This window comes from Struthio camelus, chromosome 12 (assembly GCF_040807025.1).
Source record: "Struthio camelus isolate bStrCam1 chromosome 12, bStrCam1.hap1, whole genome shotgun sequence".
NCBI lineage: Eukaryota > Metazoa > Chordata > Aves > Struthioniformes > Struthionidae > Struthio > Struthio camelus.
Window position 1 is genome coordinate 19,307,695 of NC_090953.1, and position 27,407 is coordinate 19,335,101.

Sequence of the window (27,407 nt, forward strand, 5' to 3'; positions counted from 1 at the left end):
TTACGGAAGAACTCCTGTGCCAATGCAGCATCTGAAAAGGGGTTGCTTGTTCACAAGCTTGTCTGACCTGTCTACCCCAGAGCTGACACAACCTCCAGTACCAAATGAGGATGATCTGAAACTGCATTGAGTTGCATTCTCTGATGCAATAGCTTCAGCAATCACCACAGGAGAACTCAGAATACAAGGATGCTTATTCATGTTTCCTCCCATAGCAAGTCCACACTCTTTATCTGCCAATTTGTATCCAGAGCATGATGCACCAGCAGCTTCTGCAACTATAGTCAGAAGGTGCCATTAAACCCACCAGAAAAGACCTGTTTGATACTTATCAGGAACCTTTAGTGCTCCAGTGCCAGTGCTGGGACAATGCCTAACAGTACTTAAGCCTCTTCTTAAAGAGCGCAGTGGCCAGAAATTTTGCATACATGCATGTGATGGGTGTTGAACCAAGACTCACCTGAACATTCAACATAAGCACCAAAACAACAAGCATCCTCAGTAAGTTGCTCTTGGCTTAAAATACAAATACAGCTAGTACACCTGATTACCAGGAAGACCTAACCATATGAGAAGTGTAAGGGTGTAACCTAGCAAGGAACACCTGAGACACAGGAAGAACAGGAAAAATCTGAATTGCCTCATGAGCAAGTATGTATAAGGCCTGCAACCTCTTAGATACCTGTTTATAAAAAACACAAGTTTGTACTGTATTCTGCTTAATTTTTTAAAAAAATAATGTACATTGTGTAGAATATGAAATTTTTATGGTAAATATTATTGGCCCCTAACCAATAAAATAAAAATGTTTAGATGTTACACAGTTGATAGGTCTCAAAGAACTTTATAATAAAAGTGACCATTTCATAACTGGAGAAAATAAAATATGGAGAAAAGCCTAATCTATTAATAGCATTAAATAGGATACACTTTTCTTTCTTCAGATCAACATCCTGACCCATACAGACTCAGGGCATTTTCTATGCATGACTTCCCCATTTGTACCCCTTTCCTTCTGCCTTCAATTTCTTTGTTTTACTAAGTAAACATGTCAGTTTTCTCTATAAAGTTTTAAAAGAAATAGAGCATTAGGCTATGTGTCATTCTGCAAAGAGTATATTTGCTTTTACCCTCTAGCATTTATTTTCCCATGCATGATGCGCAAACTCCAGAAATGAAGCGTGATTAAAAAACGTCAAACCAAATGTCAGGTTGCCCGGCTGCTGACATGCGAAATATTTACTCACCTGCTTGCTCCAAAGCAACCATTGTTGCCTGCTCAATTAAGTCACGTTCAATGAAGCTTCTGAAATCTTCACTGTATACACTAAGATCAGGTAGTTGGAATGTGTAGACAGGCATCTCCAAAGGAAACTGTTCATTGCTGCATTCATTTGCTACATGTGATCGAGCAAGAGAGACTATGGCTGAGCTGGCATGAGAGATACCTCTGGAAAGCCGCTTTTCTGTAGAAAAATCAGAGACATCATAGACCATAAGACTACATCAAAGACCAGTCAATACTTCAAGTCAAAGAGTTCTTCCACTTAATAAAAGAAAAATCACAGAATCCCAGAATGCTTGCGGTTGGAAGGGACCTCTGGAGATCATCTAGTCCAACCCTCCTGCTCAAGCAGGGTCATCTAGAGCACACTGCACAGGATCACCTCCAGGCGGGTTTTGAATATCTCCAGCGAAGGAGACGCCACTACCTCTCTGGGCAACCTGTTCCAATGCTCTGTCACCCTCACAGCCAAGAAGTTTTTCCCCAGGTTCAGATGGAACTTCCTGTGTTTCGGTGTGGGCCCGTTGCCTCTTGTCCTGTCACTGGGCACCACGGAGAAGAGGCTGGCCCCATCCTCTTGACACCCTCCCTTTAGATATTTGTACACGTTGATGAGATCACCTCTCAGTCGTCTCTTCTCCAGGCTGAACAGGCCCAGCTCTCTCAGCCTTTCCTCATAGGAGAGATGCTCCAATCCCCTCATTATCTTTGTAGCCCTCTGCTGGACTCTCTCCAGGAGTGCCATGTCTCTCTTGTGCTGGGGAGCCCAGAATTGGACCCAGCACTCCAGGCGTGGCCTGCCCAGGGCTGAGTAGAGGGGCAGGATCACCTCCCTCGACCTGCTGGCAATACTCTTCCTGATGCAGCCAAGGATCCCATTGGCCTTCTTGGCCACAAGGGCACACTGCTGGCTCATGCTTAACTTGTTGTCCACCAGCACTCCCAGGTCCTTCTCTGCAGAGCTGCTTGCCAGCAGGTCAACCCCCAACCTGTCCTGGGCCATGGGGTTATTCCTGCCTAGGTGCAGGACCCTGTACTTGCCTTTGTTGAATTTCATGAAGTTCCTCTCTGCCCATCTCTCCAGCCTGTCCAGGTCCCTCTGCATGGCAGCACAACCTTCTGGTGTGTCAGCTACTCCCCCCAGTTTGGTATCCTCAGCAAACTTGCTGAGAGTGTACTCTTTGCCTTCATCCACGTCCTCCATGAATACGTTGAACAAGACTGGACCCAGGACCGACCCCTGGGGGACACTGCTAGCTACAGGCCTCCAACTGCACTCTGCACCACTGACCACAACCCTCGGAGCTCTGCCATTCAGCCAGGTCTCAATCCACCTCACTGGCCACTCATCCAACCCACACTTCCTGAGGTTGCCTAGGAGGATGTTACGGGAGACAGTGTCGAAAGCCTTGCTGAAGTCCAGGGAGACAACATCCACTGCTCTGCCCTCCTCTACCCAGCCAGTCATCCCGTCACAGAAGGCTATCAGACTGGTCAAACATGATTTCCCTTTGGTGAACCTGTGCTGACTACTCCTGATCACCTTCTTGTCCTCCAGATGCTTAGAGATGACCTCCAGGAGGAGCTGTTCCATCAGCTTTCCAGGGATGGAGGTGAGGCTGACAGGCCTGGAGTTTCCTGGCTCCTCCTCCTTGCCCTTTTTGAAGACTGGAGTGACACTGGCTTTCTTCTGATCCTCAGGCACCTCCCCTGTTCTCCAGGACCTTTCAAAGATGATGGAGAGTGGCCTAGCAGTAACATCCGCTAGCTCCCTCAGCACTCGTGGGTGCATCCCATCAGGGCCCATGGATTTGTGGATGTCAGGTTTGCCTGGATGATCTCTAACCCGATCCTCCTCCACCAAGGGAGAGTCTTCCTTTCTCCAGACTTTCTCTCTTGTCCCCAGGGTCTGGAATTCCTGAGGACTGGCCTTAGCAGTAAAGACTGAAGCAAAGAAGGCATTCAGCAACTCTGCCTTCTCGGTATTCTTCATTACCAGGGCACCCACCCCATTCAGCCACATTCAACTCCCACAAGAGTGTCGCCCATTTTAGCCTGCCCTTTAATCCTTACCCGTCAGCTCTCAACTTGCTCTTCATCCACCCCGAGGCAGAGCTCCATACATTCTAGTTGCTCCCTCACATAAAGAGCAACTCCACCACCTCGCTTTCCTGGCCTGTCTTTCCCAAAAACCGCATAGCCATCCATGACAGCATTCCAGTCATGTGAGCTATCCCACTATGTCTCTGCAACCGCAATGAGATCACGGCCCTGCGACCGCACACAGATCTCTAACTCTTCCTGCTTATTCCCCATACTGCGCGCACTGGTGTACAGGCATTTCAGAGAGCCAACTGAGCGTGCAGGCTTCTCAGGAGAGGTGCAAGAGGATCCTCCATAGCCATGTTCCATGCTGACTCCCCTGGCTGCATGCACCCATGGGAAACACCCTAACCTGAGTAGTGTTTTACTGACTACCCTGTCTCTATAACATTCCCCTTCCCCCATCTTGCCTAGTTTAAAGCCCTCCTTACCAGACTAGCCTGGCAGAGATGCATGCCCCACTTAGTGAGGTGGATCCCATCTCTCTCCATTAGCTGCTGATCTTCAAACATGGTCCCATGGTCATAGAAATCAAAACCCTGCTGCCAACACCAGCGGCACAGCCAGTTGTTAACTTGGAATATCCGTCTACTCCTCCTCCTGTCCTTTCCCCTCACAGGCAGGACTGAGGAGAAAATGACCTGGGCTCCCAGACCCTTGACCACCATCCCCAGAGCTCTGAAATCCTGTTTGATGGTATCCAATTTGCCCTTGGTGTCATTAGTGCCCACATGGAAGAGCAGCAGAGGGTAATAGTCTGATGCATGGACAAGCCTTGGCAGTCTTTCCAGGACATCTCTTATTCAAGTCCCTGGTAGGCAGCAAACCTCTCTGGACAAGAGGTCAGGTTGGCAGATAGGTGCCTCTGTCCCCTGCAGCAGGGAGTCACCCACAACAATTACTTGTTGCTTCTTCTGGATGATGGGATCTGTCAGGCCAGTAGCTTCCCTTGAAGACATGCCCAGGCCTCTCCTCAGCCTGGAGGGCACTGAACTTGTTCCTCAAAGGCAAGTCTTGAGGAGGAGCAAGAGCCTTTCTCCTCCTATGAGAAGTGACCAGTTTCCAGCCTTCTTCAACAGTGTTATGATGTACTGTTTCACACAGTACAGAGCCCTTCGGCAACTCCACTGCTGTGGGGGGTGGGGACTCCTGGAGCTGCATGGTCTCTGAGAATACCCTCTCTGTCTCTTGCTCGTCTTCTCAGATGCTATGCAGCCTACTGACTTCCTCCCGTATTTCCTTTACCTGGCAATACAACTGATTAACCACAGCACGCCTTCTGCAAGAGAGCTAACTGTTAGCCCAGGCCTCTCTGCATTATCTATATGATATTTCATAGGCAATGTTATCTATATTATACAGCATATTATATATTGTGCACTACATATTATTTAATATATACAATATAATATACATTATATACTATATATTTATATACTGTGCATATATTATTAATTGCATATATTATTTGTTTTTGTATTATATTATTATTTAATGTTACTCCACCACCCCATACCTCAAGCCTGGTGAATCCCCATTCAAGCCACCTAGGAATTTATTCCTCTCCTTGTTTACTACCTTTTTGTGGGCATTTTCCTAAGGTAAATGATTGTTTAGTTTTTACCATGGATCCCTAAGGCAAGTTACAGATGACCTTCACTCTGCCTCTTGTATAACAGATAAACAATTAAAGTAAAGACATGTGAAAGAGAAGTATTTTTATAAAATTGTATTTAGAAAACTATTTTATGTTTCCAAAGATGCATTGGAAGAAACTCTTACTGGTAGACCGATGACAATCAATGAATGCTTCAAACGCTAAAATTTAGTTGACTTGTAGAATGCTGAATTTTTTGAACCACGATAATTTTACACCAAACATGCCACACTACTTTAACCTCAGAACAATCTACCCAAAAGCAATGTTAATGCTAACTTAAGATAGATTCGTTCTTTGGATTAGGATTTTAAAAACACATGTGCACAAAAACTAACACATAGTTCAAAAAGAATGAAGAAATTAACAAGTCTGCTTTAAAAGAACATATTATTTTATAAAGAAAAAAAACTATGGAGCTAATGTTTTATTATACTCCAAGTCTGTATTGAAATTCTCTGTGGATAAATACCCTGTCAGGCACACTAAAGACTACAATTTGAATTATTTATGAATACTGGAAGTGTTAGAATAGATCTGGGCAATGATTTACGCATCCCAGTAAAAAAAAGGTCTGCTGAATGGCCAGTAGGGTCATTAAAGCAAAATAAGCATTAGAACATTAAAAAAAAAAAAAAAAAGGAGAAAATATGACTAACAATATCACGTCATTCCTTTTTACTTTATGTCCTCAGTGCTGGTCTCCAAAAGAACAAGTCCAGAAATAATAGATAAATATAAAAATTAGCAGGAAGGATACCTCTGTAGGAAAGAATTAAACAGACTGGAATTCTTGGGTAAAGAAATGAAATAAATATCAGAATAAAATGTATCAGCAAATGGGTAACAGAAAAGAAACTCAGACACTAGATTAGTACTGTCCAAATACTTAAACCACAAATAATTCAGTTAAAATTGATAGAGATATTTTAAAACTTGGAATATAAGCAAACTATGAGACTCATAAAATACCACAGACACCAAGGGTTCGGTAACATCAAATGGATTAGCTCTGTTTATATCAATAAAAACTTATAAGCTGTGTAATACCATTTTTAAGGGCATTGAATTAATTACATTTCTTTCAGAAAGTGGCCCAAATACTTATCACTTGACTTTAGGAAGAACTTCTCTTAAACACAAATCAATCGTAATTTCCCACATCTGTCTGAAATAGCCAAAACTGCCTAGCAAAAAAAGTCAATCTCGATGAGATTATATTTTGACTTGAACTGCTAATTCTCATATTCAATTCTTATTTTACAACATTGTAAGATTAACTGTAACCTGTAGATTATCCTTCTTCATAAAATAAGCAGAATATTTTCCAACATATCTATCAAGTAAAAGCACGTAAGTCAGTAATTGTGAGCAATAGCTTTTTTTTTTTTTTTTTTTTTTTAAGAATGCATCTTCTGCTGGTTATGCATGGAGGAATGCCTTCAGTTAATGTCTGCTTTGTTAGCTGATATGCATAAACTCATGGCAATTCATGAAGCGAAAAAAAAGTTGCTTTACTTGCATTAAATATGTTAAGTTTCTGTGAAACAGGCTTTTACCAGTCTAATTTTTGGATGAGGAAGTGAAATCCAAAAGTAAAAACAGAAGCAGTTCGTAAACTGCGCGATGCAAGCCTTTTCCTTCTTTTGCTACATGCTCTGTCCAACAACATCAAATTGCGTATTTAAGGACTTTCGTATTACTCTGAAGTCCTCATGTGAGACTTCAAAAGTCTCTGCTGATTGAGCCGGTGCGCTATCCTACTACCAGCACGTTTCTTTCATCACCTGTTCAAGCTGCAACCCACTATTTTGGGATATCATTTCACAGTGATGCAGAAACCACTGCTACAGCATTTCCTCACACGCTCATGGGAAGTTTTTCTTTGTTCAGGTTCTGCCCTGTACTCCTGTTTATATTTTTAAACTCCCCTCAAATATTTTGTAGCTATTTAGAATTTATATTCATCAAATATTACTACTCACAGTTTAATAACTTAGATTTTTAGGGTACGAGCCATATTCTAATGAGGATGAAGTGATACAGTTTTATTAACTACAGTGTGCTACTCTTCCGCCTTTCACCTGGTATTGATCCAGTGCTTTTAGGAGGAGTTATAAGATGCACCACAGTTATTTTCCCACTGAGGTAAGTTACCAATTAAAAAAAAAAAAGCTATGCTGATGCTCTTAAGATCTAAGATGCCATTTCCTGTTTAGTAGGAGGGAAGGGTCAGCAGGAAGAGGGAAGTCTTTCTGTTCCTTTTAAAGACTGCATAGAAAACCCTGCTGAAATCACCAAGCTCGCGCTATTACCTCTCTAGGTGAGACGCTGTCAAGCCTGTGGATTTATTTTTGTGCAAACTACACTTTCTTGCTAAATTAAAACAAAAAAGGAATTTATTCCAACAGTCTGAGAGAGACAGTGATCTGAAATTAAACCTATAAAAGAGCTGAATACAAAAATGTAAATCCTCATGCTTATTATTCTCTGCTGGAAATCAATTGTTAGAGGTAGCTGATTTTTTTTTACTCTTCAGGTTTCAATTCTTGAAATATAAATTCAACTGGAGGGGGGAGCGGTTCTTCTGTAGAACTATAAAAGAACCAAATTTTAAAGCTAAAAGTTATTTAGACATTTCATGCACCCTTTTAACTTAGTATAAGTAAGACTGTGAAGACTGAAATATGGGTGGGTTTTCCGTTGTTGCTGTTTGGTCTTACAATTGCTTCTATGAGTACCACAGGACTGCTCGAGGACAGTATTTTCATATTTCAATAACATACTAAAAACAAACAAATAAAAACATGTACAGTCGAGGCAAAGCTCACGCCAGCTGAAACATGGGAAAGGTAGGGCCCAGGCTGGCAACAGCTGTGTGAAGCCCATCCCAATGACACAGCTCACGGGCAACGGAGAACGAGTTGCAGCTCCCCAGAGAGCGCAGGCCGACTACCTAGAAAGCGGTTTGCCCACAAAAGGGGGCCCGGAGAAGAGTTCTTACCTTGAGCAACATCATCCTGCCTCTGCAGGCAGGGCCGTTCGGCCTTTGTCACCTCGGGGGGCTGCTCGGCTTCCTGCTGCTTGGGGCACTTGCCCTCGTTAAACACCTGCGGCAGGTTGGCGGTGGACACCTGCCGGAGCTGCTCATAGTCGCTCAGCGCTGCTGTCAAGTCCCAGTTTTTGCCTGCCAAACAGCAAGAGGGACATTCTGCTGATGTCTGTACGTGACCAGGCTGGGAACCCCAAAGTCATCTTTATTACATGCACGTAAAATATAAACTTCAGTAGAGAAATCACGCTGACTAAAGGATCAGGAAGGAAACAGAGATTCTCTTCATGAAACGTTCTACAGCCCCCCACCCCACCGCAACAAAAATGCCCAGCTGATAAACACCTGGAGAGTACACACCGAACGGGCAAAGACAGGGACAGAACCAGCAGGCTTCTGCACCCACCCACAGCTGTACATTTGCTTCAATTTACTTCAATGTTTCAGCATTTCCATTTTCAGAAGGTGGTATGACCTCATGCTTCCCCCTAATGCACTAACTGCATTCAGACATACAGTCCCTCAGTTGTGTCACATCAGTGAATAGTTATTCTTTATAGTTTATTGCTACTAAAAATTTCCCATTTAAAAAGACATTTGTCTGTGTTACTGAAGAAACTAACAAAATCTCTACAGAAGGAAGTGAAATATTGCATATAGACAACTTAAACAGGAATTAAGATTGTTTATTTAAAATAATCTGTTAAAACTTTCTTAACTTTTATTTCACCGACCAACCTCCAAAAAATCCTCTTACGTTTTCCTAACTGAGCTTCTGCTGTGAACATTGTTTTGTCTTGACTTGACACTGATAGACGCTCCATACATTCCGATGAGCCTTTATATCTATAAAAATAACACTATGCTTTTTATTCTATTCTTGATGTAAGACTAGTAGAAAAAAATACAAAATACAATTTTAGGGTAGGGAATATTTGAACAAACTGGGCATACACAAGTTCACGGGCCCTGATGGGACGTACCCAGGAGTGCTGCGGGAGCTGGCCGACGTCATTGCAAGGCCACTCTCAATCATCTTTGAAAGGCCATGACAACTGGGAGAGGTGCATCAGACTGGAAGAAAGCAAACGTCACTCCCATCTTCAAGAAGGGCAGGACTCTCAAACAGGTGATCCTGTTTGAGCAGGGGGATTAGACTGGACAATCTCCCTCCAACCTTAACTATTCCGTGATTTTGTGAATAACATCACTCAGACTTGGTTGTTCATATCTAAATCAGACTTTTGCTCTTTATGTAACTTATTGCCCATTAAAAAAACCACAGAGACTAGACATTCAAGTCAGTATCAAACGTTTAACAATAGTATTTACACAACCTCCACAACACTAGCTGTTCCAAAAGGAAAGAAATCAAAGAAAGAAATCAAGAAATTAATCTTTTCACACAGCATACAACAAACTCATTGTATCCATCCAAAGGGTTACGCTATTTCTATTAACCTACATAAAAGCCACCATACAAAACTGATGACATTTGCTGTGTGGGTGTTAAGACTAACCAGTGATGCAGTGCATCTTTTACATTTTATAAGCAAACACAGTTATGTAAAACCTTGACACCAGAGAAGTGTATTTTCCTGCGATGTTCTATCAGGGCCAAAATGCTATCTGATGAAGAAGGTTAATAGTTCCTTAGCTCTGTAGTACTTCTAGAATTTAACTACACAAACATTCCTCTAACCTTACATCTCAAAACACAACAGACGTTTGTGTATGCCACAACAGGAAGCATGGACATAGCACAGACAGACACACAGTAAAATACTACTTTAGAAATATGTATGGAAAACATAGATCCTTCTACAGACAGAGGCCAAAAAGCTCACTTTGGAGCATAAAGCATCATCCTCTTATTTCCCTTCATTTTACCTCTGCTTATCCAAAGTCTCCCTCTGCTCACAGCTCCATGAAGCCTTTCCATGCACTTCTGCAACTTCATGTGCATTCGGAGCGGCCGCAGCAGCAATGACAGCCTGCCTCCTTAGAATATTTGCAGCATTTAGTGTCTGTCCTATCTGCCATAGAATCTCAGGATAACTCAGGTTGGAAGAGGCCTCAGGAGAGCTCTTTTACAACCTCTTACTTAAAGCAGAGTCAGCTATGAGATCAGATCGTGTTGCCTAGGGCTTTATTCAGTTTGGTCTTGAAAACTCCAAGGATGGAGAGCACAAAACCTCTCTGTGCAAGCCGTCCTCATGGGACTTGGATCCAGTCTGAATCTCTCTCTTAATGCCCATTGCTCTTTGTCCTCCTGTCATACACCACCGTGAAGAGCCTGGCTCCATCTTCTTGATAACCTCCTCATAGGCACTGGGGGGGGGGACTGCTGTTAGGTTCCCCTAAAGCCTTCCCTTCTCCAGGCTGAGAAGCAAGTCCTGCTCTCTCAGCCCCTCCTCACAGGACCTGTGTTCCAGCCCCCAACCATCCTGGTGGCTCGCGGCTGAACTTAATCTAGTTTATCAATGTCTTTCTTGTACAGAGGGGACCAAAACTAGATACAATATTCCAGATGTGATCTAAAGAGTGCTGAGTAGAGAGGGATGATCACGTTCCTCTATCTACAGACTATGCTCCTGCTGATGTAACTCAGGATACTTTTGGGTTTCTTTGCTGCCAGAGCATACAGCTGGCTCGTGTGGCTTGCTGGCTACCAAGACTACCAGAGCCTTTTTCCGCAGAGCATCTCCCCAGGCACTCAGGCCCCAGCCTGTATCATTGCAGGGGGTTCTTTCTTCCCAGGTGCACGACTCTAAATTTGTCCATATGAATTTCATCAGGTTCCTGTTGGCCCATTCCCTTGCTCTGCCTAAGTCCCCTCGAATGGCAGCCCTGCCCTTGAACATACTGACCGTTTCCCCCAGTTTGGTGTCATCTGCAAACTTGATGAGAGAGCACTCTGTTGCCTCACTGATAAAGATTTTAAAGAGGAGTAGACCCCTGAGGTACATCACTTGTTTTCAGCTTTCAGGTAGAGTGCAATCCATTAACCACTACCCTCTGATCTCAATCATTCAAACAGTTATTTATCCATCTAGTTGTCCACCCATCCAGACCATAATGTCCTAACCTGGACATAAGAACACTGTGGGAGACAGCGTCAAATGCCTTGCTAAAGCTGAAGTAAGTGGCATCCACAGCTCTCCCTCATCCACAGATCCAGACATCTCAGCATAGAAGGCAGAGTCAGGACTTCCCTTGCTCTGGTCTTGCTTTGATCCCAGTCAAATCATTCCAAGAACTGAGACTAAGATAAACACTAAATCCTAAAAAATAACAAGAGGCAGCAATACTTCACATCTGTACAATTGTGTAAGAAATAGATAACACCAGCAATAATGGAAAGCCATGACCCTCAGTGTTATAGCACAAGACTCAAACTTCCTTATCTTTCTTTTCCCAGAGCAGCTAGAATGCCAATGCAAAACACTTTATGTCCCCTTATCTTACATATCAGAGAGAATTTGCTCTCACAGGGATTTTCGAAGTCTTTTAGGAAGCAGATAATACAGAACAGTATTTTGTAACAAAACATGCAGTGAGAGGATTCAGTCAAAGTGGTTCCACGTCTATGTGAGCTGCTTGTGAAATCTGCCAACACAGAATCCTCCAAAAGAAGATTTACCTCCAAGCTACCACTTCTTCATACTGCTATGACCAGCAATGACAGAGTATGGGCTAATACCTGAAGATAAACAAGTCTGCTTAGTACAGCTAGACAAATGGCACTTGTCATGCTCCATAAACAAAAAAAGAAACGTTGAGATGTTTGTATGCTATTTTCAAAACAGCCCTGCTAAGTTAAAATGCATGATTTCTTAGCATTCTCTGAGAACTATCTTTTACCAGGCAAATTACAAGTATTTAATAGTAAGAAAAACCCCCCCACCAATTATGAGAGACCTTCACAGCACTGATGGAGCATTTTTCCAGGAATTCAAAAGTAACCTGTTTTTTCTTGATTAATATAGGATTTATTACACCATAAAAGGTTGTGTCAGTTATGTACTTTGAGAAGCTGCACTATCTGGGTAGCGGTTCAGTATAACTTATTTGGTCATCCAAAGAAGAACAAGCTAAAAATAGCTGAAAGCATTTTTATACAGATAAAAGGCTTTTTACTGTTACAATCGCTTCTTTAAAGAACAAAAGCCTAACCGAAATAGGAAGAAACAGCACAATTTCAGCATATGCTTTCAAAAAAAGCTGTTATCTACAGGGTTGCACCGAACTATCTCAGGTTCTGAAGTACTAAGAAGAATTGTAAAGTGAGAATTAATATCACCTAGCAGGAATGTTACACTTATCCTGAAGAACTTCAGAACATAATATAAACCATTACTTCAGTGATCTGGAGTGATTATACGTGTTATGCAGTAATCCTTTCTTACAGGGCCTATAGGATAAATTGTATATTTAATAGGAAATTATTGGAGATCTTACAACAGACACTCAAGTTACTGCCATTATGTGTTTTCTAAAAATTCCATGTAGAATCAGTGGTTATAAACCAGTTAGGGCTCTGGTTCTACCTCTATACATCATCTGAATGAGGTTTCCACACTCAGACATTCAGTAGTCAGGTTCCTGAAATTGGTAAGATCGTAAGTGCTGTTTTTTGTCATTTTTATTATTATTATTTTTTTTCATATCTTATGACATGCTTATGTCATAAGGAGGTACTCTGACATGCTCTTTAGATCTCCCTCTCAACCATGAAGGCAGTAGAGTGAAACTTTAAAACAAAGTGATACGCACAGTAAATATAATTCTGCAAGATACAGGTTTAACGGAAACACTATAATCTGAGTACTGGCAACACTACAAATCTAGCATGATGCAGCTCCCAATAGCAAACTGGATTTATTCAGTACAGACTCGGAAGCAACAAACAGCAGGGAACGGGAACACAGATAGCATTCCTCCCATACTATAGCGTTCCTTACAGTCTCCTATTCAAGATAGTTTCATGTTTAAGTTCTGAAATCTAACAAAATCAGTGTTTAAGCGCTATAAGAGACTGCTGTGTGACACCTTGGATGTATGTAACAGAAAAGCAGAAAATTAGCAGAGTAACCATAAATCCTGCTGTCCTTGGTTTTAGGCTAAAGACAATCATCCTGTATACAAGCTCTATCATAATAAATATAGTCAGCTTTCAGAAGTTAGGCTCAGTGTGTTGCACTTAAAATCTAAACTGCATAGTGAGTCTGAGTTATGCTCCATGGCTCAATGTAGCAACTGAACTTCTAATAGAAACTTGAGGCTATACATAAAATAAAATTTCTGTATCTAAACATATCTTAGAGAGAATAAAAGACTTTCTTTTTAAGTCTCTTCATCTCCCTGGAGTTGCCCCATCTTCTGAGCAAAAGCACCAATCAGCACCAAAGCATGAAACTTCAGAGAACCCACATAGGAAACAATTATCCCCAAATTAACTCATTTTCCCCAAATTTCCTGGAGCCTCCAGGCATTAGAATGCAAGAAAAAAATTCAACCAAATAAGATAGCATAGTAAGCACCTTTCCAGCTCCATGAAATAGCGTTTTAGAATATTAGTCAGCCAACTGGCTTGCAAAAGCATGTTCAGCCACCCCTTCACAGTCTGTACTGGAAATATGTAAGCTTGTCCCCTTTGCCAGGGCTTCCTCTCTTGGGTTCTTATTTTGTCAAGCAAATACAACAACAGACCTTTTGTTTTTCTTGTTGCTCATAAAGAGCAGGAGAATTCATCAGCTTGGGAGGATGATGGGAGAGAGTGATGATCAGAGTTGAAAGTAGAGGAAACTGGAGGCAGCAAAAGAGAATTAGGGAAAAGGGCAGGGGACAGAAAAAGAATAGAGGCATTTATTAGAGAGATTATGTGTTAGAGATGAGAACCAATACAAAAATATAATGCAGTGCAAAACAAGGAAAGAAGTACACATAGAAAGAGTGGTGCAACGAGGACCACAGAAATGGACTGCAGAAGCAACGGACAAGCTGAGAACAAGTCAGAAAAGTTATAAAAATGAGAGATGCCCAGAGCAGATGACCCAAACAAGAATTCTTGAGTGTGGCATGGAGCAAGAGAAAATTTCAGTAGGTAAACTGGAAAAAGCTGTAAGTTATTCAAGAAATCAGTGGGGCTTACGACAGTGGAGAAGTATACAGCTGACTCTGCCAATACCTCTTCCTTTAAACTTAGCATACCAAAAACGTCTTGAACTTCTAAAGCTGTATTTTATTACATTCCAAACTAGAGCAAGGTTAAATTTTGAAAGAAGTAAAAACTTCAAGGTCTGCTCGGTCAGATAGACTAAAATAAATTAAAAAAAAAAAAACTGAAATCATACTTATTCCCCAATGTCTTACAGGGTAGGTCCTTCCTTCCAGTCTTGCTACCTGTCCAATAAGTCTCGGCACCCTTCTGGTTTGGAGCAAAACACACATAGTCCCTTGGCATCCCTAGCAAAAGTCTTATCTACGTTTTCTCTGTATGTCTGTTCCCTGTCCTTCTCTGAAATCTCCCACATCTTGCTCCTCATACAAGCCCCTGCTCCATCACATCTTTTCTTTATTTAATGGTCATGTCTTGCACAGGACCTCAACCAATAGGAGCAACCTTTACCATGCCACAAGGGCTCCACCTGACCTACAGCACATCATTCAGGCAGCCTCTTTCCCTATTGCTTAGCCACAAGCTTCTAAAGGAACATAACACAGGAATGTAATACTGCTAAGCCGTGCGCCGTGTACACACAGGATATGCACACACAGGATATACGCTGACATATCCTTCATCACAAGGCTGAAGGAGAAGTAACAGGTAATTCTATTTTACACAGTTTCAGTAACTAAATTAAGTCAAGTAAGAACTTTTGTTTGAATTTAAAGGAAAAAGAACCAATACAAGACTTTTTAAATATTATCTGCTATCTTTTTTTTTTAAATGCTACTCATTTGATGTATCCTACTGTATACCGACTGCTAACTTCTTTGTTTACATAACCTACTATTGCATTTGAAAAGATATTTCACAGTCAGCCATAACAACATTATCTCAGTACACACAATCACATCAGCTGACAAGTCATTGACAGCATCACGTAAGCTATACCAACTGAATCTTGCCAAAGCAGTACACAGTGGTTTTATATGGAAGAATGAGTTTCTAACGGTCAGAGAACAAAAATGACTAGGCAGAGGTAAATTCCATTTTGGATAGAAGGAATCTGAACTGCAGAAACGGTGATGAGACACTCAGGAGAGGACAAGATACTAAAAGAGCAGAATGGGTTTGAGAGCTAGGAGTTAGCTTTAGGAGTTATCAATATGCCTGTACCAGCTGGAGTTACAAAAGTAATAGATCAGAAGTTGGAAGGCATAAGATGGGGCTAACAACGGAAAGTGAAGAATGAGATGGGTGCAGAATCAACTGATGACTGAACATCTTTCTCCTCACTTCAACAAACGCCAGAGACGACAGTCATTCTTTCTGAAAACTCGCTCTTATTTCAATAAGAAAGAAAATATCAGTCAACGTGGGGACGAGCACAAAGACAGCTGGTTAGAATACAAAGGTAGCGGAGCACGTTCAGGATGTGGGAATCAAAAAGTAGAAAAGGTTGGCTGGGGGAACAAGAGTATCATATCTTCTCCAGTAACACTCGTTATGTGCGCTGTCCACTGTAGCTGAGTAAAGATGAATCAAGACAAACTTGTTGCCTGCATGGGAAGACTTCTAAGCACATTAGTAAAACCTGACTAACCACTTGGTCAACACTGGGAGAGAAAGATTACCGAAGAACAGAAGAACAAACTATTTCGAGACAATGGTTTTGGAAAGTTTACAGAAGTTGTTTTGTAGTACCTGCTGTATAGCACCCGTAATATGGCTTTGGAAATGGACCAGTATCCTAGGATATTTATGTTCATAACGCCTGCAAAGAAAGCAATCTGACATTACATTATGCGTTGTGATCAAAAACTGGCCTTTATGCGAACTAATGAAGAACATTTTGAAAGAATACAATTGTGTTGGACAAAACACCAGCACACTAGAGTTAAACCAGTTGAGTTAAAGTTGTTCCGTTATCTCACAGTAACCCTAATGAAGTCCTAACCTTTTAATAGCAGTTCAGCAGATGCAGAAATACTTCAGTGCATCTTGAACACAAAGGATGCAAGACTGTCAGCTCAAACAACGCCCTATGAAGAAATATGTATTGAGCTTCTGACAATCACAGATGAGCTGTAGTCTTTAACAACAGAGAGAGGCATTTTAGCTAAGCTGAAAATAATCTAATTTTGGATTTTACTGACCAAACTAAAAATGAGTGTATTACCAGGAGCCACAAATGCCCCAAAGCGTTCAGATGCCTATAGAGAAGAAAACCTGTTTGCCTCTGTCTCAGAAAAATGAAGAATTGTATTTTTTTTTTCATATTTGAGGTACTTCACATCCCCAGAATTTTACCAGAATCCTCAAAGTATTCTTCACCTTACTGGCACATTTAGCATTCCCTACATACCGTAATCTTCTGCATTAAGATGAATGGTACAAGCTGTTCTTTAACTGTATCCCATAAATGAAGTTATTGCTTCCAATTAAACATTCCTTTATTACCTGTCTTGACCTACTCTGATTTCCCCTCAAAAGTACTGGATATCCAGTCCCAGTTATTCCAAGACTACATCTAGTAACGGATGCGTAAAACAGTATATCTGCTGACGCTGAAAAGTCAGAATTCAAGCCTGAGGAACATTCAGAAAGACTTCTGTAGTGGACAGTGCAGTCACATGTGCAGTCATGCATATGCATCTACCCACATATACACAGACGATCTAGTAGGACTTTGGGACAGGTTCAGGTTTAGTTTGCCCACCAGAGGATTTTGCACGCAGTTGTAAAGCATACATGGCCTCGTTCCAGAATGGATGATAGATCAAAGCACCTAACAGCTAACATTTGCTATTCAATAGGCTAATATGTCTGCATGAAATAATATATATTTCTTTCTTCAAAGGCAGCAATAAATTTAATTTTCTGTTGTTGTACTCTAAAAGGATTTAATTCTTTCAAGGGAAAATCACTGTCAGCTTCCTGAGCATGTGGTAGGATGGAAGAACAGGATTCACTAGGCATCACTCCAGAACCACCTTAGATTTGATGGATGTTCTAGGAGACCCAAGCAGCTTCAGTGACAGCGCTATGGCAGCAACAGCCTGCTGCACCTGGAGAAGTAAGGTAAAGAAGGCAGTTGCAGGGGGAGGGATGAAAATGAGGGGAATATCCAAAGGATGAGTGCAAACCTTAGTATTGCTACTGTGTAAGTCAGCAGAGGAGGCACCATTGGACACTTGTTTTTTGCAGGTTTTTTGCAGGTTGTTTTTTGCTTGCTTATCAAATCTAGCTTTTGGGGGAGAGAAAGGTTGAAGTAACTTCATTAGGACTGACTGCACTGCGGTCACAGAAGTCACCTTATTCCCTCACCTTTCTCAGCCTTCCCAGCTCCCCTTCTTATCTGTTTCTACCTGTGGACACCTTCCTTATGGACTCCTCTCCCTGTGGACACTTCTCCTTATAAAATATTCAATAAATGAAGTCCATGACTTAAATTTTGATATCAGCCTTGACTACTTCTGTTTTCTTCTTGAGGCACACTAGCAAGAAAACCAAATCAGAGACAAGACTAGATGGGCAAGCTACTGAGCCAATAGGTTAGTCAGAAATTAGGAATAAAACATTGTTATTCTGCAGTAAGGAAATTGCGGTTAAGACCAGCGCATGACAACCAAAAGTTCAAGCCAAATAAAAGGAAACTTCCCAGGACAAGAAATTCTTCTGCAGCCAGGCCTTCACAGATCTCATTCTGCCCCAAGCTGCATGTGGGCTACAGCATCTATCACAATGGATCTGTGCACTACATACACGATCTATAGTACAGTAGATTTACATAATTATTTTTTCCTGAGCTGAACCAGAAATTCTACACTATCAGATAACCAAAGGTTTACCCAGGTATTATTTTCAAATATAAACACTTTTTTAGATTTTAAGTAAAATAGTCTTTTGTATAGATTGTTAAAAAAAATTCAGCTAAAGAGTGCTGCTTCTTTTTTTTAGCTGATAAATTTAGAAACTCTCTTAGAAAAGTTTTAGAGTGACCTTCTGACAAAGTCTTGATTCCTTTCTTTTAAAAAAAATATTTCCAACTCACTCTTCATTTCAATGAGCTGATCAGCTTGAAAGCTGAAATCTGAAAGAAAAAAGCATTAGAAACTTTGGACTTCTGCATTAAAAAGTTCGCTTCACATCTATCATGTATCCTAATTTTTTAGAAGGGAAAAGCACTCTCCCTTGCTCACACATAAGTGTAGCAAGGCTAACACCACTCATATTTTACAACAGTTGTCCCAGTGCTTAGACACCTGCATTCACCCGTTTTTCTGCAATAAAAAATTACCCCCAAAAGCAGGATTAGAGAGTAGGAATCCATCTTTTTCTGAAGCTAGTCTTTCTCTAGTTGAATCTTCAACTTGGTTATGTTGTGAGGAGAGAGAGAGAGAGAGCCCTTAATACCATGCAATGCATGAGTAATTCTTGCTTGCCTGAAGTTAGTCATATGCTTTATCAGGTCACCCCTCATATTCTTTGATAACAAAAATCAGGTACATGTTGAGCAGCCAATGCTCTACTGATACTAGATTTTATATTTTCCAGTTAATAGGCAGATAACATTCAGGTAGCGAGGTGTAAGTCACATGCTGTTATTTAGGCTTTTTACTTTTTTCTGTTTTTGCTTAAACCGTGTAGCTTAGTAGGGTTGCAACAGTCAATAAATTCATTCTCTTTTAATTCTTAAAACGGATATCATAAAACTAGACGACACTTACTGTTAATTAGTGGGAATAGCCAGTGTGCAACCACAAAGCCCCACCCACAGTTTTCAAAAATCCACCTACTCCAATATGTTAAAAAGAACACTTGAAAGGTCACCAGCAATTCTTGATTTGGTGATAAACAACATGCGAGAGAGGATGTAATCTGAGATGAGAAGTAGGAAAGAGCTAAGTAGTAGGGACCACAGTGAAGGCCAACCTGTAACAATAACATATGTGTAGAACTTGAGCAAAGGAAATTTTTAAAAGGTCAGGAAAAAGCTAAACTAATGCTAATGCTGCATAAAGCTAAACAGGATCAAAAATATATATGAAAAGGATGAGGGAATGTAAGGAAGAGGTTAGGAATAATTAAACAAATTAGGATGCAGCCTGTGTTGACAGCTCATGAACTGCTAGTGTAAATATCTAAGAATATAAAGACCAGCAGGCATCATAAAAATATCCAGTAAGAATGAATGTGAAACTTTTACAAAACAATAAAGGACAAATGAAGCCAAAACGCTACACAGCTCAGAGAGAAAACAAATTGAAAAAGATTTCAGAATGAAATATTTAAGAAAATAAAACTGAGCTCTATAGAACCACACTTCAATGCCATTTTTCATCGTTAATGAAACTCACACTCAATACAATACCATTTGAAAAAATATTACAGAAAAAAAAACCGAATAGGAGACCAACACCAATTTCATGGCTTTTGGTACTATATCTTAAATATTTTATTATCATTCTCCATATTTTTGCTTGTGAATTGAAACATATTACAATTCCAGTGTTCCTTATCCTAATTCAAAGTTGCCACACAAAAAAATCTCTCACTACTAAAAAAAATATATATATGTATATCTAACAGAGCCTTCCTGCCCACAGAACAGGAAAAGTCTCGGTGTAAGACAAAACTTATTATGTTTTCAATATCAACCCAATCATTTTAACTCCCTCAAAAACTACTATAGAGAACCTGTCTCTGTGACTCAACTACTCTACGCTGCTGTATGCAAAGGTGTTCTTGGAATAACAGCTGTCCCACAGGCAAATGCAATGCCTCAGCTGTTTGGTGGCAGACACATTATCTCCTCCTATAGCCCATTACACTGAATCAGCATTTTACATGAGTCTCTACTGTGGCTCTATAACAAGTACGTTAAACAGGCGCAGCAACTTTCAGCAGAAATGTCTGATTCATGTAGGCCTTCCCCTTAAGGGTGAAAAGCTACCTGTAAGGATGTACAATCCTTATAGATGTTTACAAATCATCCAGTATTTGGCAGGCTATTTAATACACTTCTAAAAACAAAATCCAGAGCTCTTATTCCATCTGTGTTCTTCTGTGCCACCCCTCAGTTTAGATTTTGAACAGTTATCCACATTTAAAAAGTAAAATAATATGAATCTCTACCTCATTATTTCTTCCTTCCAAGAAGATAGGAAAGAGTTCTTAGCTGAAGTTGTTGACTATCTAAGAGAAGTCTAAGAGAAGAATGACGAAGACTCGCAGTTTTACATTTAGAGTGGAACAAGGCAAGTCCTCAGAATGCTCCATAGCACAAATCTAGACCTTTTGAAGCTCTTCTCTCTCCTATTGACCTCAACTTTGTCCTGCCTGGGTTTAACATTAACTTCTGTGGTTCTGAATCCCTGTGATTCTCATACAGGAACTCTCCCTACATACCCATATGTCTAGGAGGATTGTGTTTTGTGAGGTGCTGCTGGCTGAGAGAACTCATAACTGCCAATAACTTCTATGAGATCTCAAGTCTTAGTATCAGAAGAGAACATTATTACTTTTACACAATAAGAGACATCGTCCAATCATTCTAATATCTTGTCCAAATCTTCTCAGCAAATAAATCTAGGCCTTATTTAAATGCCTTGGCTGAATGATGACCAACTCCTATGCTTCTATTTTTTAAATGCTGCTCATGAGTTTCTACTGTGGCCAATGAATTTACAAGTTAACTGTTACGAACTAAAAGAGTTCTGGCATTTTATCCTTCCAATTTTGCTGGGCTTTGTAAATGTAATATTATTTCCAAATATTTAAAATTGTGGTTACAGGCACATGGCAGAGTGATTAAAAAAAAAAAAAAAAAAAGAGTAAGTAATTCCAGGAAAAGAGAAATGGCTAAGGAATACTCCTTTTAACAGCAAAAGGTTTTTTAGCTCTTCAGTTATTGCTAGCATTGGTTAACTCTAGAAGCTATTTTGCTAGATAAGAGCTATTTATTCAACCTACGAGCTAAAAGGGAAAAGGTGACCATGCTGGAAAGGCATTCAGACAAGCGATAAGGAGCGACTCTTTCAAGTCTGTTGATACATTGTTAGTTTTCATCAACCTAAAATGGTTCTTATTTTTTTCCAGTGTGCCAGTGCATCAATTACATTGAAAAAAATACCCTCACATTTACAATCTCCTCAAAGACAAAGTCTACCATTAGCTTCTTTCATACGTAAAGAATTCTCTTCTTAGAAACCAACTGCTAATAAGGCAATCCACAAGTTCAAATTAAACGCAACCACTTCCTATCTGATATGATGTAGATTAACGTGAATATTAACAGGCATAAGATAAGAAGAGGGATTCCAGAGGGATTCCAGACCAGCTTTATGCCTTCTGAGACACTTCTATGTAAAACTACATTAAAGTTAAGAGCATCGGTTTTAAAATAAGATTTCATTTTGGTCCATTTTCTCAAGGCAAAACAATGTTGCAAGGAAAGTTTAATGTTTTCCTTAATTTTCACTAGCATGTAGTTACTAAAAGCTGAACTGATGGTTAGAAGTGACAATTTTGATCTCTGTGTAATGAGACATTAGTAACTGCTAAGTTTACTCCCTTTGCTAAGCTTTACACAAGAGAACTATAAAAGAAACTGTCTAAAGGAAAGAAATAGACTATCGGGGGAGGAGTTAGTTTTGCACACTCAGTCACATGATAATATTGCAATTTTCTTTCTCCCTTTCCATTAATTACATGCTTTTCTTCGCATTCTTATGTACGCTGTTCTTGATGGAGACATCTACCTACTGCATCTCTGTCATTTTGCACAGGGTCAGTCTCCTCTACCATATGCATTTCATGACTGAAAAGCTAGTCTCCCGGTTTCTATTAATGCTCAACTATACATGCCATGATTAAGCTCTATATTAAGCTAGAAATGGCAATTATTTTTTATATAATGGTGAAATACTTCATGGATCAACACTCCAGCAGAAAAACACAGGTATCCTCCATTTAAATAAAGTGTAGTTTTTCAGCTAAACATACTATTTCAGGTGCAGTTTAGCCTCTTTTTTTAATATAATATTGTCTGAAAATTTCACAAATCCTCCAGCTCTTGATGTTTGTCTATACTGTTAGCATTTTAACATCATGCTTGATCCTATGTCCTTCCTACACCAATCAAGTGACCATTGTTTATGTTCCTGCTGCTTCCTGATTTAAAGAATCAATTATTTTCTTTAATGGTTTTCTCTCTGCCGTAGACCACGTTTTAAGTCAGTCATACAACAACTCAGAGATGGCTGCTATTCTGTACATAAAAAATGCAAGGTGTCAACTTAGATTATCCAACAGGAAAATGGGACATGCCTTCCTCATTCCTGGAGATGGTAGAAACTGGAGGTCAAAACACCTGAAGAGGAGTACATTCTCTACCATTCAGACCTATCCATTTATGCTTAATGAATTTTCCAAAGCTTACTGACGCCACCAAGCCTTTCCCCTGAACTAAAAGGCACACTACGTCTGGCTGCCATTAATAAACATGCATATACACAGATGACATCTTTGTCATCGAGTCTTTCAGCTCATTCCTTGCAACACTAACGTAACATATATCCTAATTTAATTCTGCACAAAGCAGGGATGCACATGTCCACCAACACTGGCTGCTTTTTAAACTATTTTGCCAGGACTGTTCCTTTCACCTATGCCACATTTATAGTCAAATTACTCTGTCAATATTAAGCAGCTGAGTGTGGGCTTTCATTTCAGTCTGATTTTAAGTAAAGGCAGTTTTTTTTTCCCCTTTTATCTCCCAAACTGAGGTTTGGGATCCAAATCTCTGGGTAATTAATGACTCCCAAGAGCAGTATCATGTCTCGAGCTATCCTTGAAATCCTGCGGGATCTAGTCGGTCTTAACTTAGCACATTTTTATGTGCTAAGGAAAGAAGGCAAAGAGCAGCACTAAACCATTCTTCATGTCTTCCCATTTGTTACGCTCACCTTAATATTGGCCTACTTCTCATGACTGAAGTATTTCCACTTTTTCTATGAAAGTTGTTGTTGTTGACAGCTATACATAATTTATGATGATATTACTTGTATTATAATGCTCTGGTTTTTTTGCACAACAACTGAAAGGATAGTTTTTAAAAAGTGTAATTACATTCTCTAAAAAAGATTGGAAATGGACTCATTTTTGACTCACTTCCCTTTAATGCTTTAAATTTGGAAGTGTATGTCCTGTTTATCTTTCTGAAACTTGAAGCTCTGTTGTCATCAAATGAAAGAATAATGACAAATGAGTCCCAGAAAAATCAGACCCAATCTCAGGAAAAATTCCAGGTGCATCTAAAAAACATTTACAGAATATAAAGCATAAAACAGAACTTACAAAAGCTATGTAAGTGGCATATGTAGCATGCAAGAGCTCAAAAAGAGCATATGAAATAACATTTTCCAGTTCTCTAGCAGAAGCATAGGGATTCATGCCATCTTTATTTCCACAAGGGGACGGAAGAACAACTTTCTCAGCCAGCAACTTCTCAGGCATTTGTAAACATGGCCAAACCAAGAGGTACCTATCCCCCTTGGACTAAACTATATGGATGCAATTCATTAGTGGAATGAAATGTTATTGGGGTTTTTTTTAAGCTTCTTTTGGTCTTTGATGATTTATAATAGACCAAATTAGAAAGATCAAAACTGATTTAATTTAAAGAAAAATAGTAGTAAATTAACAAGAGTTGAGAGATAGGGACATCAACTTTTTCAGTAAAGGAGAAGTTTAAAAAAAAAAAAATTAGTAATACCACCCTTTGCTATGGGAAATGAAACAGAAATGAAAGTCAGGAAATGAAAGTCAGAGTTCATCATCCAATACAGAACCTGGAACTGGAAAATAATAACCCTTCTAAGAAACAAATGGTTCAGGAAATGTGTACAATCCACTAATTTGTCACTGCGAGAGGTAATGATACATACCATTCATGAATATTTATTTACAATTAACTTAAAATAGTTGTAAACATCTTAATAAATACAGAAGGCCAATACTAGATTTTTACACAAGAAAGTCATGAAAATGATTTTAGTTCCTTTTTTTTTTTTTGGGGGTCATCAATAGTACAAGGTAAGAGCATACTCTTTGCCTTATTTGGAAGTAAAAGACTATTTCATATCACTGATTTCTACAGCTCTAAACTGGAAGCAGAGAAAAAAAAGGGAAGTACGATAAAAATTTTTCACCTACCTGTACATGCGTTATCTTATGCTGCTGGATATTCACTCACTGAATTTTTTCACATTCACTGGGCTTGACTAAATCTTTATTTCATATTTGCATTTGACTTTTTATTCTTACCTTTGCTTTTTTTTTAAACTCCATCCTCACATCCATGGTAAATTACCCCATGGATTACTCCTATGTTGCACTAGATGCATTAACAGAAAATGTTGGCTATTAAAATGGATACGGAACATAATTATTTTCAAAGAATGTAACCTCTGGTGCTTTTTCCTAAAGAGCAATATCATTTATATTGCTGTATGTCAGCCTATAAGGAAAATATCTTTAAATGTGATTAAAGCCTCAGTATATACTTTCAGCAATAAAAAGCTGAACAATTAATCACTGAAAAATAAAATGGAAGGAAAGGAAAATGAGTACCAGAAGCAGAAAGACCTGAAACAATGGCATCGAAGACTTACACAGTCAAAATAGTATCAGAAGAAGCTCTCCCAAGTGAAGATTATTGAGTGAAACAAACGTCTTCATTCTGATGTGGAGCTTTGCTATGACCTTAAAGATACAAGTGGACTTTGTAGAACGTGCTGCTTTTCTGGAGTTCTGATTCTCACATGTGAGGCTGACCCCAATAAACACACAGAAGTATTTAATGTTCCCGTTAATTGAAAAACTTCTGTTACAGTAATACAGAATGAACTGTGCTCTACTTTAGACGTTATTTGATTGTCTTTCAACCATTAAGTTTCCTATGGCTAGTAAGTTCCTCATGAAAGACAAAATAACAATATCAATAAGCATAAAAATAGTACTGAGAGGAGCGACATATTCTGGAAGGACATACAGAGAAAAAAATGGTAATGATGCCTTGGAGCACAAGATTCATTGAGAGATTTGAATGTAATTTTTAAAAAGTACTTTTAAACTTATAAAGTGTATAGGGGTTCACACTGTGCTCCTGCATACTGCTAGTCCAATGAAGTCTTTGTATCATGGGATTATGTGAAAGGTCACACACACGAGATTTACAGCGATGGGAATGCTCTCGTGTTGAGGCAAGTTGGCTGAATAAATTGGTCTTTTTGAAAAGACAGCCAGACTCCTCTTTTTTCCCTCTGAATAAAAGTGCAGAGTGTTCACAAGATCTCAGGTCTGTATGTCTGTAGCAGATGTTAGAAATCTTTCTGTTGCTACCAAGTAGTCTGCTTCCAGCATATCCGACTCCTGAACCATCACAATGAATAATGTCAGATCCAGCTTCCATGTCCCTAGAGTCAAATGCTACTTGGGAGAGCCAAGCAGCTGTCACATTCATTTTGCCCACTCTACAATTTGCTGATATATACAGTACTCACACATTCTCCCCAATGCAAGGTTTTATTTATTATCTGGCAGAGTCAGCAAATAGCTTTTGGTGTCCTCATATTTCCATAAGGACATGTTCATTATCCTTTGTCCATTTTGCCTCTTTATTATTAACATAAAAGCATTAGGATTTGCTTGGAGATGCCATAAATTTGAGGGCATTTAAATGTTCACAGTCTTGATGTTAATTCCTATTGGGTGTTTACTTCAAAGTCTCTAGAAGAGTAGAGCCAAAGGTGTAAATAGCTATCGATGAACTGTCCTCCTTGGAGTCCTAAACAATACGGAGGAATGCTGCACGAAGTCTTATAATCGTAACCAGGCTGACAGAAGTGTGCTTCCGCTTTTAATAATTTAGTCATAATTCTAGCAAAGCATTTTGGCAGGACTGGTAGAAAACTGTTCTTTCAAATGAAAATAATAATGAAAGTAATCTGGGTGGTCCAGGGCAGCATTCAGGCACAGAATGCAAGGCGTGTTGAGTAGAGAAAGAAAAAAATACTTCAGTATAAAAATACAGAAAGGTAGCAACTGGAACAAGCAATCAAAATAAAAAAAAGCATGAAGTGCTTTATGCACAAGGCACTGCCAGAAACTAATAAAGCAGACAGAGAGAACTGCAGTTTCTGATGGAAGACAGATTCTGACGTGGAAACAGATCATCTGGAGAGTTCAGCCCAGAAATAGCTCACTCAGCTATTGCTCAGGCATGCAGGCACGCTGAGGACACAAAAAAAGATTTATACTGCTACAGAGAAGGGTGGATGGGAGCCGACAGAGATAAGGTGCTGTTTGGGTTAGCTGAACATAATGCCCACAACCTGTTTTTTCTCATGATCTCACTTAGTTCAAGGCTCTCATCGTACAAGTGGGCATAAAGTTATTGAGATGTTCAAAAGCAAGAAAGCTGAGTGGCAGGGGAGAGAAGAGTCTTCAGCGTTTAAAGGTATAAAAACATTCTAAGCTGTCATAAAACTGAATTACTAAGCATCCATAGCACACCAGAGAGAGGAATAAACTTTGATTCCTCATATGACTGTATATCCTTAAGAGATGCATATGAGTAAGAAGTTAAATGATTTTGTGCTGTCAAAACCTCTGCTTGAAAACAGTGCAGAAACTGTCCTTTACAGCATTCCAGTTATATAATTCTGCATGAATATAAATCTAACATTCTTTGCTATGCTTAATTATTAATTTAACAAAAGTGGCTCAAGTTAGAACCTGGTCTTGTAATTACATGCTTATTTAATTTCACAGAGTCAACCAGGGCGGCAATTGTAAAAACAAACTGTCAACATGCATTTGACTGTAGAGTTGTGTAGAGTTGCTGAAAACAAATTCAAAATAAAATTTCATCAGCTCTTTTCACTTGGACGTCAATTAGCGTAATTGCTAATTATAACAGCTGATTTAATTACTGCTTTTAATTATCATATTATTGAAGTTCAATTATGCATATTTAAAAATAGGAGGAGAGATATGGGTGCAAACTGGTAGAGAGCCTTTTCAGTAGAGATACACTTTCAAGGATGGAACGGTCTTATCTTCCATCTAGAGATAA

General features: G+C 39.6%; 1 protein-coding gene across 4 annotated transcripts in view; it reads right to left on the bottom strand.

Moving 5' to 3' along the window:
- The window catches only part of OTUD7A (OTU deubiquitinase 7A), a 171,727-nt gene that overhangs the window by 44,029 nt on the left and 100,291 nt on the right, over positions 1-27,407 (bottom strand). For all 4 annotated transcript variants that reach the window (XM_068958342.1, XM_068958341.1, XM_068958343.1 and 1 more), the window contains 2 exons: positions 8,050-8,232; positions 1,248-1,466 (listed from right to left, as the gene is read on the bottom strand). In XM_068958342.1, the coding sequence (XP_068814443.1) occupies positions 1,248-1,466; positions 8,050-8,232 (402 nt within the window). The remainder of the gene's footprint in view (positions 1-1,247; positions 1,467-8,049; positions 8,233-27,407) is intronic.